The sequence below is a fragment of the Crocodylus siamensis genome, chromosome 1 (assembly GCF_052110815.1).
Source record: "Crocodylus siamensis isolate JL-2025a chromosome 1, ASM5211081v1, whole genome shotgun sequence".
Classification (NCBI taxonomy): domain Eukaryota; kingdom Metazoa; phylum Chordata; order Crocodylia; family Crocodylidae; genus Crocodylus; species Crocodylus siamensis.
In genome coordinates, this window is record NC_143395.1 from 258,793,967 (window position 1) to 258,813,059 (window position 19,093).

Here is a 19,093-nt window from a genome sequence, read left to right on the forward strand (position 1 = left end):
TGCTCTTAAGTCTATCACAGGGGCAGGCAATTATTTTGGGCAGAGGGCCACTTACCAAGATTTGGCAAGCTGTTGAGGGCTGCATTTCCCTCTCTGGTGCAGGGAAGAAGGAACAGTTCCACGGTCCCAGGCCAGAAGCCTCTGCTAGGCAGGGGCTTCTCGTTGGGGGAACAGAGATGAGTGGGCCTTGCTGCTGGGTCCTACTGCTGGCTTCCCTTGGGTCCTACTGTCCCTGACTCTTGTCATCTTTGACAGGCAGCCACAAGCAAGTAAATATTAAATTTTCTAAATTTTTTAGGGGCCCTGTGGGCCAGATAGAATGGCTTGGAGGGCCAGACAAGCCCCCAGGCCATATTTTGCCCACCCCTAGTCTTTCAGTTGAAACTTCCTATTTTAATTACTGTTTTTCACATCAGCCCTTGATGATATACCAAATGATTTGATTTGATTTTTCTGTGCAACAAAATGCAGCATTTCAGAAATGTTGTTTCTGTTCCTTTGCAGTTGTCCTTTATATGCATATGGTCCTAGCAAAAGTTTAGAGAGCCACCTGTTTCAACCAAAGATCTTTCTGCGCATCCATGGAACAAGACAAGTACAACCTTAGCAATGATAGATCACACAATTTCACCATTGCTTTTACTCTCACTAGTCTGCTTTTGACTCCCGATTCTAACCAGATATCTTGAAAATGAAGGCATAGTTTAGATTTCATCTGTGATTGCCACTTGCAGCAACAAGTTTTTTGTAATATAAAAATGGATCTGCTGGGTGCATCTACATGAGGCATTTACTGTGGAACTGCCTAATCAGCTCTGCAGTAAAATCTCTATATCTACATGCGCAGGCAATTAGGCCATGGTAAACTAATAAACTCTTCTGTAGGATAGTACTTGTAAATACAAGTACTGTCCTACTGCAGAGTTATTTATGGCACAGCAATGCACATGTGGATGCTGATGGGGCTGGCTGGGGAACAAGGGTGCTTCAGTGCAATTGTTGCTGCCCAGCTCTGCACTGTAGTGCCCTCGTGCCCCAGCCAGCCCCTCTGAGGCACACTGAACCAGATCAAAGCAGCCCCCTACTGGTAGGCTGATGCCCCAGCCCCCTGCTAGCTGGGGCTGCTCCAACCCGACTCCATGTGCTGCAGTCCCAGGCGGACATGAAAATGTGGCACCCAAGATGATCTTACAAGTCCCTTCCGGTCCTTCAATTCTATGATTCAGGAGCAATAAAATCTGGCATGATATGTGCTGCAGTTTATTGCTTTGAATTAATTGCACATGTAGACATGCCCCCTGGCAGTTGGATGCATCCAGACACTCACTTAAAACAGGTCACTGGCTCTCTAACACATGGCAAGATCAGTCTTGAATGTGTGTGAACCAGTGGCTCAGAGACACAAAGTTATGTAAAACATTACCAATTGCTCAAGCCACCTAGCCCCCACAACTAGTTTCTAAAATTAATAACCAGCCTGCTATAAACTTACAAAAAGTGGGTATTTTGCAACCTAACCGCAAGAGATAGGTGCATTAATATGGACTTGTAGGTCAGAAAACCACAGCAGCAATTTGGCTGCCTCTCCCCTCTCATAATCTGGTTGCATTCACCCAGGAAGCTATGTTGAGCAATAGACATAGCTCATGCATCTTGTGTCTTCAGCAGACAGAGGAGAGTACCTTGGTGGGCTACACTGCATAGTGCGAAATTGAAATACTGCATGTGCTGGAACATGAATATTTATGATCCTGTGCTATGTAACCCGTTCTAGACTGAACAAAAAAACCCTATTTCAATGGTTTTCAACCTCTTTTCATTTGTGGACCCCTTAAAAAGATTTCAAATAGATGTTCAGACCCCTCTGAAAATTCTGAATGGAGGTGCGGGACCCCTTTAGTACTGCAAGTGTAGGTATTCACATACTTTTGATTCATCATAGTCATCTTTTGTGGATCCCTTGGACACAGTGTGTGGACCTCCAGGGGTTTAGGGACCACAGGTTTAAAAGCACTGCCCTATCTTATAGCAACCTCAGAATTTATGAGCAGAATCAAAAGCAACAGACCCACTTCGAACACCATCAGTTATAACAGTGAAATCCTTAAGTGGGTATGTCCTGTGTAAAGTTCAAGTGATTTCTCTTAATGTTAACTGAGCATACCTGAAACATCTAACAATGCTTGTTTGTATCCATTCTGTATGTATGTATATAAGTGCGTACAAATACACCTCTGCAGAAGAACATGAGCTTTGCATGTGAACAGATCTAGTTTATGATATAACCTTGGTTTTAGGCTTCTGGGAAGGAAGCGTAGTAAAAATAGAAACTGGCAATGTGATTTGAGAATTCTGTAGTCTCAGCAAGTATCACTCAAGTTAGACTTCAATTATAGCACTCTGTTATCAGCATTCTCGCTAGTTTTCCTTTATGCAAAATTTGTATTTGTCAACAAATACTCATGTGCCTTTTTTTAGAATCCTGCATACCTCTTACATCTGAAAGAGGCAGAATGCAGAATATTTGTCATTAAAGTACCAAAGAAGAGGTAATGAAAACAACTGGTATGAAGTCCAAAAAGCTGGTGTACATCTTTCTGTGGAGCAGAAATTTGGAGTCAAGTTTCAAATGTCCTGCAACTCAATGCCATCTTCCAGTTTTCATTTCTTCTCTCTAAAATAATGAAAAGGTATGATTTGCTTAAAAAAAAGAAAAAAAACCAAACGTCTTGAAGTCTTCTTGAATTGATTCTAAAGTCAAGTGATTTCTTTAATTCATGTAGTATAGTACATATAAACCAGTTTAGCAGTTATTTATCGTATTGACAACTCTTCAGGAAAATGTGCTACTGCCCAATTAACCTCCTACTTACGCTACTGTCCTAGTGTTGGAAAAACACTTAAAACATCAGTTGAGTTTCCTATGCACAATGTAAAATTATAAACTGTAACTTCACTGTGATTTAGGACAGGTAGCTTTTAGCAAAGCATCTGTATGCCTCTGGAAATCTGAGGGTTTGCCTACATCTAAGCTTCAAGTCAGAAACAGGAAAATAGAGGCAAATGCCACATCCTTAGACAGTGCATCACTGCAAATCTTGCTATGTTTGCTCCTAAAAAGAATAAAAACTATGATGATAACTTCCAGAAAGAAAGCTCCTCAGAACTGGTTGGTTAACAATATTACCTGCCCATTGTTTTTCACAGCCTAAACCAAAATACATCTCCTAAACTTAATTATGCTTCATGGCTTCTTATGGGCCCTTCTTAATGCCTGGCTGTGTGGAAAGGTAGATATACTCTGGTATTTTAGTGGCACAGTTCAGAATTCTTTTTTCAAAGGCTCATTGCCACTGAGTCAATATAATTTGCCATTCAAAGCAAATGCTTGGGAGAGTTGAGTTTTAAATTCCAGCAGCTAAATTTCTCAGAGATAGTTTGCCTACATTTTCCCAGGGCATTCCTGACTTATTAAAAATACAATTGACCTCACTTATTCCTTTTTAATCAGTACCCATGCTTTTACTGTCAGATTAGAGATGGCATATTTGAAATGATTTGCCTTTAAAAGCAAAGGAAAGATATCAGTAAGCTCTGGAATTTTACACTTGGACTTGGTGGACCATGATTGCTGCATCTGGTCCAAAAACACCGGCACCAAAAATAATTTAAACAAAGATTAAACATAGCCATGCACAGGTTATCTTGGCTTCTGTGGCTATATCAAGTCCAATAATGCTCTTAGTTAGCAGATTCATTTGCTTGGCATAATATATGTATGCAGGATGCATATCACAGTGCACACACAATAAAAGGGCTGAAATAAAGTTGCAAAGTCAACCGTCTTTCTGGCATTTTCTAATTTTTGAGTGCTGCAAATTTAATCATGGTCTCTAAACTACTGTTTTCTAATTTCCTATATTTCTTTAAAAAAAAAAGAAACTGAAGGACGTAGAAATTCCATAATGTAGCATCCTGTTGATGCCTACACAGGTCATAGTCAAGGTTGAAACCCTTAAATCTACCACACAAATGTCCCCATTAGTCTAAATGGCAGAAAATAATAGCAATATCAGGTTGTTATGTGGTAGGTATGTGGACCAGCACAAGGGGGAGGTGAAACATGATTTGCCAGTGGCCCAGTTCTGCCACTGCTGCAGTCAGACTGGCTCCTGCCACCACTGTCACTTAGGACTCAGACCCTAGGAGTTTCGGCTCTGCCTGCTTGCCAAACTCCTCTGTACCTTCCCCACTGACCAAGGTCTAGCTCTGGTCTCATAGATTCATAGATGTAGGGTCAGAAGGGACGTGAGCAGATCATCAAGTCCAACCCCCTGCCATGGGCAGGAAAGAATACAGAGCTCATACGACCCCTACTAAGTTTAAGCTCATATGACCCCAGCTAGGTAATTATCAAGCCTCCTTTTAAAGACCTCTAAGGTAGGAGCCAGCACCACTTCCCTTGGAAGCTGGTTCCAGATCCTGGCCACCCTGACTGTGAAGCAGTGCCTCTTGATGTCTAGCCTGAATCTACTCTTGATCAATTTGTGGCCATTATTCCTTGTTACCCCGGGAGGTGCTCAGGGAACAGGGTCTCACCCATTCTCCCCTGGTCCCCCTGTTAAGTTTATAGATGGCCATCAGATCCCCCCTCAGCCTTCTCTTGTGGAGGCTGAACAGGTTCAGGTCCTGTAGCTTCTGCTTGTAGGACCTGCCCTGCTGCCCCCTGATCATGCGAGTGGCCCTCCTCTGGACCCTCTCCATGTTGTCCACATCCCTCTTGAAGTGTGGATGCAGTACTCCAGCTGTGGCCTGACTAGTGTCGTATGGAGGGGGAGGATCACCTCCTTGGACCTGCTCGTGATATAACTGTGGATACATGATAAGGTGCAGTTAGCCTTCCTGACCACGTCCTCACCTTGGCAGCCGATGTTCATTTTGGAATTGATAATGACTCCCAGATCTCTTTCTGTCACTGTGCTTTCAAGAAGGGAGTTCCCCAGCCTGTAGGTATGGTGCTGGTTCTTCCTGTCCAAGTGCAGTATCCTGCATTTGTCAGTACTGAGTCGCATACTATTCCCATTTGCCCACCCCTGTAACCTGTCCAGATCCAGTTGTATCCTGTCCCTCCTTTCTAGCATGCCCATCTCACCCCAGATCTTGGTGTCATCAGCGAATTTGAACAGGGTGCTTTTCACCCCCTCGTCCAAGTCACTGATAAAGAAATTGAACAGTACGGGCCCGAAGACCGAGCCCTTGGGAACCCCACTGCCCACATCCCTCCAGGTTGAATATGACCCATCCATCACCACTCTCTAGGTGCGGCCCCCTAGCCAATTTGTGACCCAACTCACTGTGTAGGCATCAATGCCACAGTTGCCTAGCTTTTTAATGAGAATGGGGTGGGAGACAGTGTTAAAGGCCTTCCTGAATTCCAGAAAGACTACGTCCACCGTGACACCGTGTCCAATGATTTTGTGACCTGATCGTAGATGGCAATCAGGTTGGTCCAACAGGACCTGCCCTTAATGAACGCATGCTGGTTGCCCTTAGGCATCCTCCCCCCTGCTGGTCCTTCCCAGGTGTGCTCCTGGATAATTTTTTCAAAGAGCTTCCCCAGGACCAAAGTTAGACTAATGGGCCTACAGTTGCCTGAGTCCTCCCTCCTCCCTTTTTGAAAATGGAGACCACATTGGCCTTCTTCCAGCCTCCTGGCACCTGGCCAGAGCACCATAAGTGCTCCTAAAGCTGTGCCAGGGGCCCCTCAATGACCTCTGCCAATTCCCTCAGCACCCTGGGGTGGAGAGTATCTGGACCTGCTGATTTGAACACGTCCAGTCCCTCCAGAAGTTCCCTAATTCAGTCGTCTCTGAACCTTGGTCTGGCAGAGTCACTCCTGAGTCCATCCTGTAACCCGGTCAGGGAGATACAGGTCTCAGCTGCACTGGAATCAGACAGCTTCCCCCTCCATGTTACCTCAGTCTAAGAGACCATGAAAAGCACAGGAGAGATGGGCTCTCTGCTTTCAATTCAGGTGCTGGGATACAACACAGTCCATAACATCCCAGAACTGCAAGTGCAGGGAAATTCCTGCAAAACCTTTGTGGAATGTAGATCTAACATTTAAAAGATTTTTTTTTTTTTAAATAGTCCAAGGAAGACACCTAAGATGGAAGATTTTGGTACAAATAATCAAAGTTGGCAAAGCTATAAGCAATTAAAAATGGGATTTTAGAATGAGAACTACCAGTCTTGATAACAGCCCCACCCAACTAAGCTATTACTCAGGATACAACTATAAGAAACATGAACAAAGCTCATAAACTGGTAATCCATTCCATAAGAAATTATTAATGTGGTGTGTATAATACTGCATAACCCTGCCCTCTCATTTGTATCTAATAAAGCAGCTTAATTTTACCAGTGAAAGAACCCACCTCCATTTGTTCATGTATCCAGTCCAGAAATGAGGTAGTTCGGCTGTAGACTCCTGGTTTATTAACTTCTGCACAGCCCACCCCAAAGCTAGTGCTACCCACTAACTTCCAGGTGCTCCTGACTTCACATGCTAAGGGCCCCCCGCTATCTCCCTGAAAGACCAAAAAAATTAAATGTTAGTTTCTCAAAAAATATAAAGAAAAGAAATAAAAGAGAGCAAGAGAGAGAAGAAAAAGTAGAGGAGCTATTTCTTTGGGAGTGGGGCAAATCCCAGCGGTCTAAGGAGGGCTTTATGATTCTACTTTCTCCTGAAGCCTATGAAAAGCAGATCCAAAAGCATTATGTGAATTATTTCGCTTTCTGCTTTGGAAGTGTTATCTTCTCATTTCACATTTGTATGTACAAGCAGACATACAACACAACAGAGTTGGTGAGAGATGTTCTGTTGGGGGTTTTGTTTTTTAATCTAACAGAAAGTGCATTTTTCACAAAATCTAAATCTTACCAAAATGAAATAATTTGTTTTGGGTCAATAGGACATGAATTAAAATGTGTTGGATTGGATTGTTAAACCAACCCAGCCTTTTTTATTTGGAGTCAGTTGAATACTAACATGTATTTAACTGTTGTGATGCATTACCCCATGGGGGCTGTTGTCTCGGCACCTGTTCTCTCTCCAGTCTTGAAAGGCTTGAATCGGTAAGTGCTTGCTCATACCTAAATTCAACTAGAATCCAGAAATTAGGTTGTCCTCTGCTTAAGTCCCTGATGGGGCTCAAGCTAACAAGCAGTCTCAGAGCATGCTTCATACATACCAACGGAATAGGAATTCCTATTCGATGCAGACATGGCTGTCAATTTTCTTTTTAAATGGTGGTGTCTGTGCCTCTCCTGCTTTCTATAACAGGTTAGTGGTTATAGTACTTGCCCAGACAGCAGGAAGCCGGGTTCAAGTTTCATCTCAGCCTGAACAGTTTCAAGTGCACATCTCCCCGGGTGTTGGTAGAACTCCCTGCTAGTTTTATATTGATCATGCTATGTGGTGGAGGGAGGGTCCAGGGAGGAGCATTTTTATTAGAGCAGCTCTCAGAGCTTCTCTAATTAAAGCACCCGCAGCATCATGTGTATTTAGCATCCCCCACTTCAAAATCAGCTTTTATTAAATGATGAGCTTATTCAAAGAGCTTTCGTTAAAGCATCCCATGGCCATTTTGAAGCATGGGGACACTGAATACACATGGCACAGAGGCTGCTAGAGTGTGCTAATTAGCATGCTCCAACAAACTCACAGCAGACTCATTTGAGTCTGCTCCAATGCATGCTAATTAGCACATGCTGGAGCAGAGGTCTCTCATATGTATAGGTGCCCCCTATTACCAAGGGTCTGCCCTAACCATGAAACTATGCAATTAGTCTAGGTGGGGTCACTGCTGATTGCCCCCTGCATAAATGAATTCAAGATCCATTGGGACACAGAGCGAGTATAAGAAGAAGTTTGACCTGTAACCTAGTGTGTAGGGCATTCAGGATTCTTTACACAATCTATCCAGTGACTGTACACGTATATAGAAATAGTCCATAGAGCAGGAAGTTGGAAACCAGAGCTCCCTTCTCCCAGCTGAGTGCTCTAACCATCAAATTATAGCGGGAGGGAGGCAAAATCCACCAGCACTGCTGGGGCCAGTCTTCATGGAAACCCTGGTTCCCTGCTGTCACAGCCCTGCCACTGCTGGGGTCTCCATGGAAACTGATCACAGTTATGGGCTGCTAGGAAATGGAGTCTGGCTACAGGCCAGATCCACCTTTTTGCGCACCCCTGGGTTATAGCCAGGTTCCCTCTTGGGCTTTCTTTGAGTGCAGACAGAAGTTCAGCTCCCAGCTGTAACTCATCTTGTTTTCTGCAAAGTGTTCTGAGTTGCATCGTTATCCCAGACCAAACAGAAGTTCACTGTTGGTCCCCGGGCGGAGAGGAATCTAGCTGGGACTGGGACCCTGCAGCCAGAGTCCCCTAGCAACAGCCACAGCTCTCTTGCAGTGTTCACCATTTTCAGAATGGGAAGGGGGAAAGGCAGTGAAGGAAGCTCATTCTTAGGGCTCCCTAGCTGGTGCTGATGGGTGGGCACCCCCCCCCCAAGCTACAATACACCCACCCCATCCTTCAGGGGGGACTGAAAACCCCCAGACTGAACTCCCTCTGTTCCCTTTCCCCACTCCCATTCTGAAAACAGTGACAGTCTGGGAACTCTGCAGACACAAGTTACAGAAGATGATACATTTTGTAATGTCTTTATCTGATACCTCATGCAACGAGGGGTCAGATATTCACCTGACTGGCCGTTTTTTAAGCGTTCTGTAGCCATGCACTTGTTTTTGGTGATGGCTATAGACTGCTTTCTGTGGCCAGATTGGGAGAAAATTGTCACTTCTATGTGCACCTATAATAGTCCACTGAAACTTAAATTCTTTCCCATAGTGGCACTGCTTCAATAGAAGGCATGGAGGGTGCTCCACTCAGAATAGCCTTTAGCCTGGTAGTTCAGCACTACCCTGTAAGGTGGAAGATATCAGTTTGAATTTCTTGAAATAGAGGAGGAAATTGAACCAAGGTCCACTGCCAACTAGGTGAGTGCACTAGCTATTCGGCTATTATAGAAAAAAGAGCCATAGGCACCAAACCCACTTTCATGAGATGTGGTCAGCTTTGGAGAAAGGACACAGGTACCTGCCTTCATGAGAAGTTTCAGGACTGGATAAAGGCACCACCCTGCAGTCCTGTGAGACTGGGATTTAAAATTCACTACTGTCTTCAGTGTTTGTCATTAGCTAGCCCTAGGCAGATGCATATTGATCATGTTGGCTAAGTACAGACAGTCAAAAAGCCTGCGGCTTAATTTATTCAGTCTTTACAAGTTAGTCTAAGCTGCAAAGATTGAACCAATAAGCGAATGAAAGGACTTTTGATTCAGGAAATGCAGCCACATGCCTGCAGTGGCTCAGGCCAGAAGCCAGTGGGCACTGCAGCACAGCTCTCTAGCACATAGCCAGCATCAGCTGTGAGTTTGCTTCCTCCTTGTGCAGTCCCTGATGTCTCTGGGATTTGCAGTCCATAGTCACAGCAGCAGGATGCTGTAGAGTTGCTCATCACTTCCTGATTCCAGGTGCCTCTGGGATTTGTAGTCCACAGTTGCAGCCAGCACTAAATAAGCCAGCAGGACAGCTCTGTACTCTGGGAAAGTTGAGTTTAACCCTTCTCCCTGGCCCCAGCCCCCAGTTGGGGTTTGCCTGGGGCAGCAAGTGAGCCAGCTCTCACTCCTTCTCCATGGGGAAGCAGGGGCCCCATGTCCTCCCCATGAATCACCTGTGTCCCAGGTTACATACAAATATTCATGATTTACTCTAGGCTGAAGAGAGTACCATAGAAATGGCTGTAAGTAAATAAGAACAGTAAAGAAAAATGCAAAAGAGATCTATATATTTTTAGATCCCCAGTAGTTTAAAGACCAGATTGTGCCAGACCTAGCCTTCAGCCCTTCTCTCTGGAGCAGACAGTGCAGCCCAGCCCAGTCCAGCCCAGGGCTGCAAAGCATGCTGAGATGCTGGTGGACTCTGATTTAACTTGAACCAAGGAAGGGGTCTGGGACAGAAGTTTCATAAACTGGTTTGACCTAAATCAGTTAAGTCAGATACTACATTCCACCAGGTTTATCTTAGACCAGTTTCAGCCACTTTGAAACTGGTTTATGTGCATTGAACTTCAATTCTGTTACAGGTTTAAACCAGTTTCTGATCACTTAAATTGGTTTATATATAATGCCTGTCCCTAGCCCTAGAGTCCATGGCTAGGGACAGAAGTTACACATTAACTGGTTTAAATGATCAAAAACTGGTTTAAACCTGTAACAAAACAGACATTCAGTGCACCTAAACCAATTTGAAAATGGCTGAAAATGTTTTAAGATAAACCTGGTTGAATGTAGTATCAGACTTAACTGATTTGGGTCAAACCAGTTTATGTAATGTTTGTCCCAGACCCCTTCCTGGTTTAACTCAAACCAGAGTCCCCCAGTGTCCCGGCATGCTCTCTGGGCTGGGCCCTCTGCTCCACAGAAGAGCTGGCCTTGCCCCTCTGCTCCCTGACTGGAGCTCTGCCAGACACTTGCAGGCACAGCAGGGTCTGTTTGGCTTCCCCCTGTCCGATCCCTCCCCACCCAACCACCACCACCACCGCTTGCTGCTCAAACAGGGATTCCTCCCTCCTCTCTCCCACAGCATGAACCATAGCCGGCATGTGATATGCTAGCTAATGGTGAGAGGTGTCTGTGCAAGGTAGACAGGACAAAGGCAGACAGGACAGTGTCCACTTAGGGCTTTCTGGAGATTATCAACAAGAAGCTGGTAATGTCCCTCCCATTTCTTTCTTGGAAAATGTTGTTTTAAGAAAAGTTTGAACTAATAAGAGAAGATTTTGTTTTGCTGATGGGGTGATAAATGTTTTGTAACTCCCTGCTGTGTACAGTACATGCTGTATAACTCCTTGCTGGCCCAGAGGAGCCTGGGGGTGGGGTGGGGAAGGCGGGTGGCTCCCTAATCAAAGCATCATGCTGGGGTCTGGCCACACCATCCTCAGCTCAACCCTGTGCAAGGAAAGGGAGAGCTGCTCTAGCACCCGCTGGCTTCTAGCCTGAGCCACTTCTAGCCTGAGCATGTGCCAACATTTCTGGAATGAAAATGGAATGTCTATCCACCTCCAAAACAGTTCAAGCTTTACAGGTTACACTAACCTGCAAAAATTAAATCAATTTGGGTTCAGGCTTTTTGAATGTCTGTCCCTAGGCTAGCAGGCTGGCTGCTTTGTATCAGCTCTTGAAGGTCCCTAATTCTCCTTATTTTATATGGAACCAGAATATCTCATGTAGACTTCTGGATTCCCCCATGGACACCAGGCCTAAATAGTAGGCATTATAGCACCTAACTTATAGACACTCAAACCTTTTATTGGATCTCACTTTTTACACACACATAAAAATAAGTAAACTTTTTACCTCTCCCTACTCCAGTGACATACCATGAGTCTCCAGCACCCAGGGACAAATACTTACATTTTTGCACCCCCACCTCCCCAAAAATCCTTCTGGGTGGTGAGTGGCCGGACATAAGCCGGTGGCAGGGGGGCGGGATAGTGAACGGCCAGACGTGAAGCCGGACCGGGGGGGGTGGAGGATGGCAAGTGGCTGAACATGAAGAAGCCAGCAGTTGCAGAGGCAGCAGGGGGGTGGGGGTGGAGCAGTTGGACATGAAGCCAGCGGTGATGGTGGCAACCTGGAGTGGTGGCAACTACCCATCCCCTCTTGCTATGACACTGATTTCGAGTGTTCATGGCCACAGGGAGCCTCTTGGCTGCAGGGCCCCCTGTGGCCACAGGTTCCTCAGGATAGGGATAAAAACTCTGAAAGGCACGATAAGAACGCTGAAGGGCCCAGCCAGTGCTCCCCCCCCCCCCCCCCCGTCAGTCTGCTACTGCTCTGCCCTTCACTTTTGAGCTTCTTTGGGAAAGGCTGTGATACCACATATGTGGGAGAACTAGCTGGTCTTGCCTCTGGATCTCTCTCCAACACCTGCATCTGAAGCAATAGACCTTAGTCATGGCTAGATGTGAATGATAGGAGCACCAGTACACTCCAGTCAACTGGCACTGACAAACCTCTTGGGTAGTGGGATGGTGGGTTTTGCTTGTGTGCTCAGTATCAAACAAATAGCCAGATTTGGTGAAAGAGAGGAATTTTTCCACAGGTCAGATTGACAGGGACTGTTGTTGCTTCTCATTCTTTTGTAGTGTGGGGTGGTTTCACCTGGTAGGATCATCTGAGCATATTTTGCCAAACAAATTTCCTGCCATTGCAGTGGCTCAGGCATCAATGTTCCTCTAGTCTCTCCTGCTGTTTTCCTGTGACACAACATCATTGTTTGTTGTCTTTTTCTTAGCCATCAGATGCTTTATGGCTGTGGTATGTGATAGGGGTCAGAGCAGATGTTCCTCTGACCTATCTATTTCACTACAAATCATTTTCTTAAGTCCTACCATCCCCACATTTATATGTTTTTATTATTTCTCACATAAGTCACTAAATGCTCTGGTAGTTCTGTATTGACCATGCGACGTGCACCTTGCAGCTCTCATAATTGTTCATATTGTGGACTCTTCACCTTGGCTTCTGCATGAATGGACGGTATCATGCTTAAGCACATAAGGAAACCCTAGAAATATTGTAAGTAATTTTTTCTTTAAAGAAATATAAATTTACTTTCTGAAGCAGCAGATAAAGTGATCAGGATAGAAGTAGGGAGGGAATTGTAAACAAGGAACGCAAGCCCATTGAATCTGATATAGTAAACAGATGCCAATATTTGCTGATAAAAAGGCAGGGAGTGTCTCCTGATAACTTACTACTCAGATGTTTTCCGCCTAATTTTAATCAACACATTTATAGTTAAGAAAAACATTTCATACCTGACAAGTGTCAACACCTCCTCTTAAAAAACCAGCACACAGCATTGAAGGAGTTATGATTCCTCCATAGACATCCCTATGATTGCAAATCTTATTGGAAATCAAAGGCACACTAGCATAATTCATAGTCTCTGAAGTATCGCCTGTTAAAAAGAAAAAGAGAAAATTCTCCTTTTCCGTGTCTGCACTCTTTCATTTCTTTAATTTCCCTGAAATCCATTTCCTATAATAATGAACAAAGGATTAAGTATAGAAGCATTAGAAAGACAAAGGTGAAAGGAATACAGTAAACCTCACAGTGCTAATATACAAGCATGGCACCTAGGTGTCCTGTCATCTGCCAAGACAACCCCAAAATAAGCTACAGTGGGCATGCCTACATGAGATGCTTTAAGGCACATTAGCTTAAATTTAAGGCACATTAGGCAGCGTGTCTACATGTGCACACCCTCAATGCACTTTAAAAATTGTGATTTGGGGCTAATCGTGCCTAAATTTGATACCTATAAATGTAAATGCTGGTATCAAATTTAGGTGCAAATAGTGAAAGTGCATCCACACACATGTAGATGCTGTGTGTGTGGTCTGATTTGGGATAGTCCCAAGTCAATCCACACACAGCGTTAATGTGCTTTAACACCTGCATGTGTAAACACCTGCCTAAACCCACTTAATGCATATTAAGATAATGCGCATTAAACTTAGGCATGCTTAAATGCATGTGTAGTATGAAGCTCAGTACAAAGTTGTGAAAGTTGTGCTTTATGTGGTTTTTTTACAAACTAAGACAAGTAATGGCAAAGTTCATTAAGCTCTTGTCTTGCAGTTCTCACCCTTTTTAGACTCAAGGCACCCCTCAATAGGCTTGAGGCACCCCCAAGAAAATGCTAGATCATAGCTTTCACTCGGTGTTTGACTACATAAAAATATTACAGCGGTTTACCTGTTGCAAAGAACAAAGAGCACAGCATGTCAGAAAATTGAAATATCTGGCTTTATCTTGTAGATTATGTTTGCATACCTAATAATGTTAGTATTTCATGGCACCCCACAACACCTGTGAAAGGATCTGAAGGCACCACAGGGTGCACTTGAGAATCACTGTTCCGGTCGATAACTATTCTTGCTAATATTAATAGCAATATCTGCTGTGAATTAAGCTCCCTATGTAGTTAGCAAGTCATTTTGCAAACTGCTCTTGATTTTCTTCGAAAATATTCATTGTTCCTAAGTGTTTGCCAAAGAATTTGGATGGATAATTTTCACTAACAGGGCCTGTTTGCAAACTGTTTACTTTTGCCCATTTGCTGTTCCCTGCTCATGTCATGTGGAGTTACCCATCTCTTCCTCTCAATTTCTGAAGGTACCCAATATTTGTTCTTCTCTCTGAATGAATTATTGAAACATTTCAAACAAAAGAAGAATGCGGGGTAGTGGGAAAATTGCATATAACGTCTATCTAGCATGAGTGGTCAATACTTTCACTTCATGGAGTGATAGTCCAAATATTTGTGACTAATAGGACCTAATGAATCAGAATGAAGTGAACTGCTTTTATCTGTGATATTATTCACAGTTCAATTTTCTTATCTAGACAGCTGTGATATAAATGTACAGTACATTTCAGTACAGCTGTGCTCCTTGTTCTTGGCAAACAAGAAAATATTGTAGATGGAACCGTATGCTAGAAGTAAATTTACTTCTATGCATGGAGCCTGCCCAGGGACTACCCACCACATATTGTGTGTTATTTGAGGGCTTACATGGTGCATACATCCAATTTGGATCCACTGCACAAAGATATATGTCATCTGAGGTCACTACTATACTCAATAGTACAATACTTAGAAACAGCTCTATGTCATTCAGATTTTTCTGAAGATTGAATGCTGGCTAATACTACTGCTAGATATAGCATTTATTCATCATGATGTATTTTAGTATATAAAATTAAGAATGGACATTTCAAATACTTACCTCCCTCTTCTGTAGCTCCCCATCCTGATATCCAGCACATTTTCCCTGCTGGAAAATGTTCACCAAAATTGGGCAGACAAATTGGCTCTATCAGACCTATTTGAAGAGACATAATTTCTCTTTAAAACCAGCAGAGGAAGAAAGTAACACTCATTTTACTGGAGTTAGTTTGGATTTTCAGCCTGTAACTGAGAAAAGAATCTGACCTTTTGGCTAAGCCAGAAATGTGTATGTGTATGTATATTCAACATAAGCAGTACATCTACACATGCACCCCTGCACAGCAAGTACTAAATGGCTGCAAAGTACCCTCAATACTATATGACTGTGCAGTACAGCACAGTCCCAGTGGTGCACCAGTCATTTCCAACCCTACTGTGCAGTAGCAATGAGTTGCTGAGAAGTAGTGGTGGCATCACAGTTAGTGCCCACGAGTGCTATATCACTGTAGTATCTCATGTACATGCTCCCAAGGAGATGCAAATTAAGAACAGCTGTTGCTTTACTAATTCAGTGTTTCATAGGAAAAACTGTAAAACATCTATAAAACAAGATTTCCAAGAAGAAAATTAAATTATCAGGCAATTCTTTATATCTCTCTCCTTTTGCATCCAAGGTCCAAAATCCAAAGCAACATCAAAACATAGCATTGTAGTGTGCTAAAGCATTGAATACAGTGGCATGGGGCTACATTTGTATGTGTGTTGCCCTCTACTGATTGATGGTGAGGATTTTGCAAATGCTTTTACTGCTTTTCTTTCATAGAATCATAGAAAATGAGGGCTGGAAGGGGCCTCAGGAGGTCATCTAGTCCAACCCCCTGCTCAAAGCAGGCCCATCCCCAACTAGATCATTCCAGCCAAAGCTTTGTCTAGCCGGGTCTTAAAAATCTCCAAGGGTGGAAAGTCCACAACCTCTCTGAGTAACCTGTTCCAGTGCTTCACCACCCTTCCAGTGAGAATTTTTTTCCTAATATCTAACCTAAACTTCCCTTGCTGCAACTTGAAACCATTGCCCCTTGTTCTGTTATCTGCCACCACTAACAATAGTCTAGCTCCATGTTCTTTGGAACCCCCTTCAGGTAGTTAAAGGCTGCTATCAGATTCCCCCACCGTCTTTTCTTCTGCAGACTAAATAAGACCTGTTCCCTCAGGAAGGAGTAGGTAGTCATCAGATGAGAGGGTAAGATACTTTATTTGTCTGTAGTCTGTCTTCAAACCTAGTCAGTTTTTCGTGTGTGAGTCTTTTCTCATCTATAATACATCCTTTTGTTGTTTGTCTTCCCTACTTCATTGCCTAGGGTAAAGAGTCATTTAGGTGTAAGTGATGTTCCAGGCTAGCCCATTCTATGGAAAGAGGGACCTAAAATTCTTTTACATTCCAAGGAGAAGCCACCTGGAGTTGGCAAAGTTTCTCCTGCTGCAGCTGTGAGATCCAGTATAAGGGCATTTGAACCAAGGCCTTAAAGGTTTATTGCCAGAACAAACCTTGATTGATTCCTTGGGACAGGCAGCAGGACTGTGGGGACAAACTTGTGGCTCCAGAGATACCCCACAGATGGGCTTGTGACAATGCCTTCTTTAATCAGGAAGTACTTACAGATTGCTGTTAATGTTTTCCTATGTGTTTTCCAATTTCAGTCCTCCAGATATGGCAATTGCAGCCAGCATCATGATCTGAGAATTAGGGTGACTTGTTTTTTAACGTAAATGGATCACTCTCTTTTAACTGATGTGACTTTTCTTTGAAACATTAGTACTTTTGAAGGGTGCCAGATTCACTGCCCTAGATGCTGCACACCTTCCTGTATATACAGATATGAGTACAGTAGGGCAGTGACAGCATAAACATCTCTACCCTTCAGTCTCTCTTATAAGCTGGAAGGGAGAGAGAAGTTTATTTCTGACAGAGATGGAGAAAGCGACTTGGAAAAGAAAGAAAGAAATACACTGATGAAAGCAGCCACCCCTTCTCTGTAACTTCCAGAAACCCATGTAGTTTTGATATTAAAGTGATAAAGTCATCATAGAATCACAGAAAAATAGGGCTTGAAGGGACTTCATGAGATCATCTAGTTGAGACCTCTGGACCTCAACCTGATTTTCAGCCTTTCTAGATTCAAGGAACCCCTGGTCAGACTCCAGATATCCCTAGAAAAATTCCAGCTCTTAATTTTCACCTTTTTTTTACCACGGAAAATACTAGAGCAAGTCTTCTGTTTGCAAAAACTCAGAAAGACCACAACTGGTCTGAATGTTAGATATACACTATAGATTCCTACTTGTTAGACATAGTATAGATTCCTCCTTGAAATCTTTTGAGTTTATCTTACGAATCCTGCTTGCACACCAAACAGTGCTAATATTGCATGGCACCCCACAGCACCCTTGAAAGGATCTGAAGGCCCCCCAGGGTGCCATGATACTTGGATTGTGAATCACCAACTTCTGCCCAAGCAGATGACCACGACAAACTGAATAAAAATACAGTTTTTATTTTTATTACATCAACCCCCAGCCTAGCCAGCCCATGGTGGGAGGGACTTAACCCAGCTACTGCAAGTGACAAAGAAACACAACCAGCTATCATCCCTAAGATAAAACACAGAGTGGTCATTGTGGGTGACTCCCTCCTGAGGGGGACAGAGGGAACGATCTGTCACCCTGACCCCTTAGCCTGGGAGGTCTGCTGCCTCTCAGGAGCTCGTATCCAGGATGTGGCTGAGAGGATCCCAAAACTTATCCAGCCCTCCAACTGCTACTCTATGTTCATTATCCATATGGGCACAAATGACACAGATCAGAGCAATCCCAACTGGGTCATAAGTGGCTACCGGGCTCTGGGAGAGGGACTAAGGGGGTTAGGAGCGCAGGTGTTTTTTCTCGATTCCCCGAGCACTACCAAGAGTAACTAGGAATAATGGCCACAAGTTGACTGAGAGTAGGTTCAGGCTAGACATCAGGAGGTGCTACTTCACAGTCAGGGCGGCTAGGATCTGGAACCAACTTCTAAGGGAAGTGGTGCTGGCTCCTACCCTGGGGGTCTTCCAAAGGAGGCTGGTTAATCACCTAGCTGGGTGACCTCAGCATTCTTTCCTGTCCATGGTAGGGGGTCAGACTTGATGATCTGCTTAGGTCCCTTCTGATCTTACCAACTATGAAACTATTTCCTTCCATGACCAGGTGACGTATCACCTGTACAAAAGGAAAGAGGTTGATGTCATAATTTGGACTTCAAAAAAGTCTTTGATGTCCTTGTGGAAAAATTGGGCATATACAGCCTCGACTACTCCACAAGCAGACTGGCCAAGTTCCATGATGACACCAAACTTTGGGGAACAGTGTCCACACCTGAGGAAAGGCTGGTGGTCCAGGCTAACCTTGATAGGCTTGCAAGGTGGGTGCATGAAAACCTGATGGCATTCAATGTAGAGAAATTCAAGGTGCTCCACCTCAGGAATAAAAACCTGCATCACACTCATAGGCTCGGCAATGCTACACTTGCTAGCACCATAACTGAAAGATACTTGGGGGTCATGATTGACCACAAGATGAATATGAGCCACTAATGCAATACCACAACTGGCAAAGTGAACAAAACCCTGGCTTGCATCTACTGATGCATCTCAAGCAAGACCCAGGATGTCATCCTTGGCTTGATGTACTGCATCCAATTCTGGGCTCCACAATTTAGGAAGGATGTGGAAAAGCTTAAAAGAGTCCAGAGGAGAGACACGCACGTGATCAGAGGGCAAGAGAATGGGTCTTATGAAGAGAGGCTGCGAGCTATGGTAGGACTCTGCAGTCTGGAGAAGCGTAGGCTCAGGGGTGACTTGGTGGCAGCCTATAAGTACATCAGGTGTCTGCATCAGGATCTGGGGGAATTCCTGTTCACCAGAGTACCCTGGGGGATGGCAAGGTCCAACAATCACAAACTCCTGCAAGACTGTTTTAGGCTGGACATAGTTAAAAACTTTACTGTCTGAGTCCCCCAAGGCCTGGAACAAACTTCCCCCCAGAGGTGATGCAAGCACCTACTCCGGACACTTTCAAGAAACACTTGGACATTTATCTTTCTGGGATCCTTTGACCCTAGCTGACTTCCTGCCCCTTGGGAGGAAGGCTGGGGGCTGGACCTGATCATCTCGAAAGGTCCCTTCCATGCCTAATG

General features: G+C 44.1%; 1 protein-coding gene across 1 annotated transcript in view; it reads right to left on the bottom strand.

Moving 5' to 3' along the window:
• Positions 1-2,641: 2,641 nt before the first annotated feature.
• Positions 2,642-19,093, bottom strand: part of TMPRSS3 (transmembrane serine protease 3) — a 39,859-nt gene continuing 23,407 nt past the window's right edge. The window contains exons 10-13 of the mRNA XM_090044201.1: positions 14,924-15,019; positions 12,947-13,089; positions 6,438-6,590; positions 2,642-2,674 (exon numbers count right to left, since the gene is read on the bottom strand). Of these exons, the coding sequence (XP_089900327.1) occupies positions 2,642-2,674; positions 6,438-6,590; positions 12,947-13,089; positions 14,924-15,019 (425 nt within the window). The remainder of the gene's footprint in view (positions 2,675-6,437; positions 6,591-12,946; positions 13,090-14,923; positions 15,020-19,093) is intronic.